The sequence below is a fragment of the Sinocyclocheilus rhinocerous genome, unplaced genomic scaffold (genome assembly GCF_001515625.1).
Source record: "Sinocyclocheilus rhinocerous isolate Xijiao unplaced genomic scaffold, SAMN03320098_v1.1 scaffold934, whole genome shotgun sequence".
In the NCBI taxonomy this organism is placed as follows: Eukaryota; Metazoa; Chordata; class Actinopteri; order Cypriniformes; family Cyprinidae; genus Sinocyclocheilus; species Sinocyclocheilus rhinocerous.
Genome location: NW_015658752.1, coordinates 734,005 through 740,621, shown reverse-complemented (window position 1 = coordinate 740,621; position 6,617 = coordinate 734,005). Strand labels below are relative to the sequence as shown.

Here is a 6,617-nt window from a genome sequence, read left to right as displayed (position 1 = left end):
CCACTCACCGGTCTCGAGTCCCACGGAGGAGCTCCGGAAGCATAAAAGGAGGAGTGACGACAGTGTTGGACGAGGGAGGACCAGGCCTGGATTTTATTTTGTGTTTTGTGTGCGGCAGTCGTCCGTGAGGGGCTGCTGCTTTACTTTCATTTTGTGTTTGTTTATTTTATTAAATTGTTTAAATGTTCGCCGGCTCCCGTCTCCTTCTTCCCAACCTACGAACGTTGTTACACACTACAATTAATTAGAGTATCAATTTGTGATACTAAAAATGACCTTTTTATGTCAGGCTAGTTTGATGTCAGATTATAGTTTATCTGAAAAGTCCACAAAATATGAGATTTGTGCTTCTGATGCTTTTAAAAAGTGTACCGTGTCGATGGAAAGTGGCAGTAAATGTATTTGTTGGGATATCTGTTTGTCCCATAACTCTCCTGTGTGTGTGACTGTCAGGTTGAAGAGAACGGCGAGCTCTTCTACAGTCTGGACGACGGACACACGCGTTTCACTGACCTGCTGCAACTAGTGGAGTTTTACCAGCTGAACAGAGGCGTTCTGCCCTGCAAGCTCAAACATCACTGTGCCCGCATCACCCTCTGAACCGCAGCTTGTGCCTTGGACAGGAAACCCTTTCACTGTCCACTCCCTGATGAGCACTAGGCTCTGAACTCTGAACTCTGAGACTGTGATAAGGACGAGCATCACTAAACAGACTGGACTTCTGAGGACCCTGATATTCAGCGAGGGATGATCTGTGGTCTGTGGTGCGCAAATGTAGATGGGAATGTATAACGTACTCTGTCCTGATACAAACACTCTCAGTGTGGATGAGACCATCTTATTAAGCTATCAATCAAAGCTAAGGTTTAACGGCAGACCAGCTTGGGTCTGTGTATGGTGTGAGCAAACTACAGCCGGGTGCACATGCTACGATTTTTCATTTTGCCATCTAAGACTAATCTTGGGTAAAAGACTTCTTTCAGCTCAAATAGGGTACAGTTTTTTTTCCAGCAAATATTTTATAATAATATTATTAATAATAATGATTATTATTATTATTATTAATATAATCATTGTTATTATTATTATTATTATGACATTTTTATTTTAATGTAAAATTATTTAACTTCCTTTCTGCATGAATAGGGTACAAAATACTTGTATTCTCAGTTTATACTACTACTACTACTACTACTACTAATAATAATAATAAATAATAATAATAATAATTATATTTTAATGTAACAAGTTATTTAATTATTAAATAAAAATATTTCAATTGTTATTTTTTGCCATCTAAGACAAATCCTGGGTAAAAGACTACTTTCAGCATGAATAGAGTACAAAATACTGTATAGCCCTATTTTTTAACAAAACTTTTATTATAATAATAATTATTATTATTATTATGACGTTTTTATTTTAATGTAAAAGATATTTATTTTTATTAACTAAAAATATTACAATTATTTTTTGCAGTCTATGACTAATCTAATTTGTTGCGAGAAATGTCCTGTTTGCTGAAGAGAATCTGTATCCGTGCATGCCGTAAATGACGACCCGTCACCAACGCACATAACATGAACACTTGACATTATCCTCTGCTGTATCACGCCGTGGAATGTATCAATGATGGTTTACATTCTAGAGCTGCATGCATGGGTGAGAGAAATCCCGTCACCACGAATGACAGATCAAACAATTGTTGTACATTTGAAATAGATTTTTATAGACACACGGCAGAATTCAGGTAAACGGCGTCACGCACCTGGATTGGAATATTTGTAATAGTGAAATGATCAAAAGTGGCGGTTTTTCCAGGAGACACACGACTTTCAGATCTGGCAGAGCTCATGTAAAAACTAATAACCTATGATCCGTTTTGAATAGCCAGTATAACTGTACAATAACCAAGCTATAGACTCTATAGAATAAATGACTCGATAAGACAAACAAATAAACTGTCTAAATGACCATCATGGGCTGCGATTTCTGTTGTAGAAATGAACAATTGGTGTGTTTTCTGCATCCTCTCTGATCTTTTCTGTGTATGTTTCTTGTAGAATGACTTGTAAAATGAACACAATATTATAAATGGTTTTACAGCTGTATATTAAAAGAAAAAAAAATTGAAAAGCATTTAAAAAACCTCTCTGATGGCCAAGGTCATAATTGCACTGTAGTTGGAACACTGGTAACTTGACTTCTGATCCAGGATATGATAAGATTTCTTTTTCTCTGACTGTTAGTTTTATTACTGTTGTTATTATTATTTTAATATTTAGCTCTGTTATTGCTGTCATATTCATCTGTCTTTTTTTCTACAGCTGTGTGAATGCTGGAGTGCACAGTATGTTTATCTTCTCAATTCATGCTTTCTGTACAGTGCAATCTCACAAAACCTCAAAAACTGGGTTATACAGTAAGTAACAACAAAATCAAAAGGAAAAATGACAATTTTTTTAATGATAGTTAAGCACATTTTCCCCAAGAATTCTCATTACTGTAATGCAGAAAATAATTACAATTATTAAAAGGTTTTGTTGTGGTAATCATCCTTAAATGTAATTTTCTTATGACATATAACAATTTTTTTCAGTTTCAAGATGAAATTTGGCCTGGGCATGTTATGTTTCTGGTTGAATAAAACATCGTTTCAATTATACTAGCAGTCATATTTCCAGCATATATCAATCAGATCATATCTGATCAAATGTCTGCTCCTCAGTAACTGTGTGCCTGTTCATTTACAGTAGATTCACTTTTCAATGTTGCTTCTTTGTTGTTTTTTTCAGTGCAACACTGAACTGTTGTTGTTGTTTTTCATAATAATTATGAAACACATTTTTGTACTTTTATTTCCTGTATGTTTCATGACACTGACAGCAAATAAACTTGAAAAACCTTGTTCCATCCAAAATGATCTTATGTCTTATTTTGCAATGGCCTATTAGTATTTTAGACTTTTGCCTCAATAAACTCTTAATTTGCTGCTTATTAATAGTAGGTAGTTGTTAAGTTTAGGTATTGGGTAGGATTAAGGGATCTAAAATATGGTCATGCAGAATAAGGCATTAATATGGGCTTTATAAACACTAACAAACAGCCAATATTCTAGTAATGTGCATGCTAATAAGCAACTAGTTAATAGTGAGAATTGGTCCCTAAATGAAGTGTTACTGTATTTTTCCATGGTTTTCTGCACAACCAGGCTGTCAAATATGATATATTCATCTGTAGGATGCAAAAAATCCATAATTATTTTTGCTCTACTTTTATTGCACAAACTTTGACTTTTAAGAGGTTAATCAATAGGTTAAAAGTTTTAGACCTGCAGTTTCTGTATAACAAAATAGCCCATGAAGACCCACCGGTGGACTATTTATGATTGGAATAAGGTCTTGAAGCCATTAAACTGAAAGGATGTTTCTTATTGTGTGACACCAGCAGTCAAACACGGAGGAGGAAGCATGATGCTCCAGGGATCTTTTGCTGGATCCAGAGTCTGTGATTTGCTTAAAGTGAGTGGCTCCCTGCAAGCAAGACACTAGCACATCCTCACAGCACAATGCTGCACGCTCTGGTCTCAGCTAGTGGGTCAGGGGTTCATCCTTACAGCAAGAAAAGAACCCGAAACAAACCTCCAGGCTATGCCAGGACAACCTTCACTTCAAAACCCCACTGAGTCAGTTCAGGAACAACTGGACAGAAGGGCAGGGCAAAGCAACACAGCTGAGGGAACTTCTGCATTTTGAGAGAGAGAGAAAGACTTTAATTTTATAGAAAGTAAGCCCCATTTTGATTGGTTGTTATGAATAAATGTTCTTCTGTTAATAGAATGTTTTTTAGTTCACAAAAACATTGTTTATTCATGGAACTTTGAACTTTCTGAAACTTTTTATTTAGATGTTAAACATTTTTTTATAGAGAACATACAAAAGTAACATTCCCATAATGTTTGCAAAATGATAAAGTGGAATGTTTGTATAACCAAGAAAAAACGTTTTTAAAACGTTTGAAAAAAATAATGGACGATTTGAACGTTCAGAGAACATTACGTTTTAATATCTTAAAGGGGGTCATATGATGCGATTTCAATTTTTCCTTTCTGTTTGGAGTGTTACAAGCTCTTGGTGCATAAAGAAGATCTGTAAAGTTGCAAAGACTAAAGTCTCAAATCCAAACAGATATTCTTTATAAAAGTTAAGAGTCAACCACGCCCTCCTAAAACGGTTCGTTCTAACATGCCCCCACATATCTACCTCACTGTGTGGGAAGATTTACATAACGTAACTATGTAACAAATAAACAGAGCAGTGAAAGACAACATATCTGCACTGTCAGGACAGTGTGAGGTCTGCGTTACATGGCGCTCGCCGCAAGATGGCAGTAAATGATTGTTAAACCGGTTCTTCGCTCCTGCAGGTGAGCTCTTCAGGTTAGCTTTTAGCAACTAAACACAATCTGACTAATCACTTGTAAATTGGATGGATTATTTTATGGATTATCTTCCGAAGGTGCTGTTCTACTTCTAAAAGGTGAGATTTCCTTTTTTAAAAACAGTTTATTTTGCAGTTACCTTAGTTGTGGGAAACATACAAACAGTAGCTACTATGTTCTGTTAATTGTTTGATTGTTAAAATTGTATGAATTTGCCATAAAACAAGAAATTGAAAGAAAGAGAGATATATTTTCTTTTGTTTTATACAATTATACATTTGTTTGTAATAAATAGCACATAATAAAAGAAAATAAATCCTGTATAATACAAATGTTATTTGATGAGGTAAATATGAATACATTAGATTTGTGTTCATTTTATTACAATACTTGACACCCTACTGGCAACTTTATTTTAATTCTCTTTCATTCCTATTTCCTATATTTTCTTCTCTTTTATTCCTATTTCAATTATTATTTATTTTATTATATATTATTTTATTTTTTTTATAATTAACACCAATTGCAAATAGCCAACCTTGTTGGCAAAGGCTATTTTTACCAGCCACTACTGGTCAGACAATCTACCCTTAGTACAAATAGTATAACAGCATGTTACACTTTGTGCAAATACCATCAATGTTAGCTCTTAGTGTAAACAAAATGTTATTTGTTGCTATTTACAGTACACTTTGTCCAAACAGTATTTATCACTGTTTACAAAAAAGATCATACCTTCACTTGGTGTAAATAGCCTGTGCTTTTTTCGTTTTCTGTCTCTGTTTGTTAGCGTGCATATTGATACTTTCGCAATATTCTGTGCCAAATCATTCTGATACAGGAGTTTGAAATTGAAAGATTGAGAAATCGGTTGTCAGAGACCTTGCCTTTGGCAGCATCTGTAGTGCACACTGCACAATTAGCATGTCTCTCTGACTGCCATCTGCTGAGTGACCCGTTGGGCGGCATGTGAGAATCTGCAGCTCTGTAGTGATCAGAAATCCTGTGCGGCATTCATATGACATAACGTGCATGTGAGAGTTGAACCGCTCGGAATCCCTGTTGTGAGTTTAAACGCGGCGTCTCTCTTCTCCTCCCACCCAGAGCTCTGCTCTCTCTCGGCAGAACACTTTCACTTCTCAGATCTGGAGGATATAGATGCACTGATGTCTTAAACACACTCCCCGTCTTCCAAGGTCTGCTGTTAAACGCTCCTGTGGATGTATTTCTCCCATTGATCTGTGTTTGGCTGCAGGGTTCTACAGAGAGAGAGCAGCTGTCAGAGAGAGAGCACTTGAGAGAAAGCGCTCCTTAATGAATTCATCCTGCTAAATGCAGTCCAAAGTGCCTGTGGATAGCTGTGATCTGCTTCGCTATAAGGGCCCTGTGTCTGGGGCCCTCCTCTGACTGCCTGCTACCTACACTACATAGTGCTCCACAGTATAGCTCAAAACAATGGTATTTAATTTTTATTTACATATTTTATTTTTTATTCAACCTTGTGGTTATTTATATATACTCTATATATATACATTTTATAATTTTACATGCTGAGGTGTGTATTTCTCTTAAATATTTAAAAATAATTGTTAGAAAGAAAAATACACACCTCAGCTGGTGATTTAAATGGAATAAATTTAATTTATATGCGCCAGTATAACAATTCATAGTCATGATCTGCAATATACACTATTTACTAAAAGATTTTGGTTGCACTTTACAATAAGTTCTTATTTGGTAACATTATTAGTTAACTAACATTGACTAACAATGAGCAATGCGTATTTTACAGTATTTATTATTCTTTGTTAATGTTAGTTAATAAAAAAATACTTTGTTCATGTACTTGTTTGTTCATGTTAAATCAAACAGTGCATTAATGTTAACAAATATACCTTTTGATATCAAAAATTCATTATTAAATGTTGAAATAGCATTGACTAAGATTATTAAATGCTGTAGAAGTATTATTTATTGTTAGTTAACAAATAAAATTAATTAAAAGTGTTACCAATATTTTAATACATGAAAAATGCATTTTCAATGGCACATTTTAATAATGCACGATAATGAAAATTATATTTTGAGTTTTGAATTGATTCACTAAAAAGGTTTGAACTGATTTACATTTAAAATAAAAATAAATAAATATATATATATATATATATATATATATA

The 6,617-nt window shown here is 34.5% G+C and overlaps 1 protein-coding gene and 1 long non-coding RNA gene across 3 annotated transcripts in view; one reads left to right on the top strand and one right to left on the bottom strand.

The window, feature by feature from the left end:
- Nucleotides 1-1,005, top strand: part of LOC107722903 (growth factor receptor-bound protein 14-like) — a 74,431-nt gene extending 73,426 nt beyond the window's left edge. For both annotated transcript variants that reach the window (XM_016531403.1, XM_016531402.1), the window contains exon 14: nt 454-1,005. In XM_016531403.1, coding sequence (XP_016386889.1) covers nt 454-600 — 147 coding nt within the window. In that variant the 3' untranslated portion in view covers nt 601-1,005. The remainder of the gene's footprint in view (nt 1-453) is intronic.
- The window catches only part of LOC107722909 (uncharacterized), an 11,152-nt gene that overhangs the window by 3,385 nt on the left and 1,150 nt on the right, over nt 1-6,617 (bottom strand). Inside the window, exon 3 of the long non-coding RNA XR_001637861.1 lies at nt 658-661. This is a non-coding gene — a long non-coding RNA (uncharacterized LOC107722909). The remainder of the gene's footprint in view (nt 1-657; nt 662-6,617) is intronic.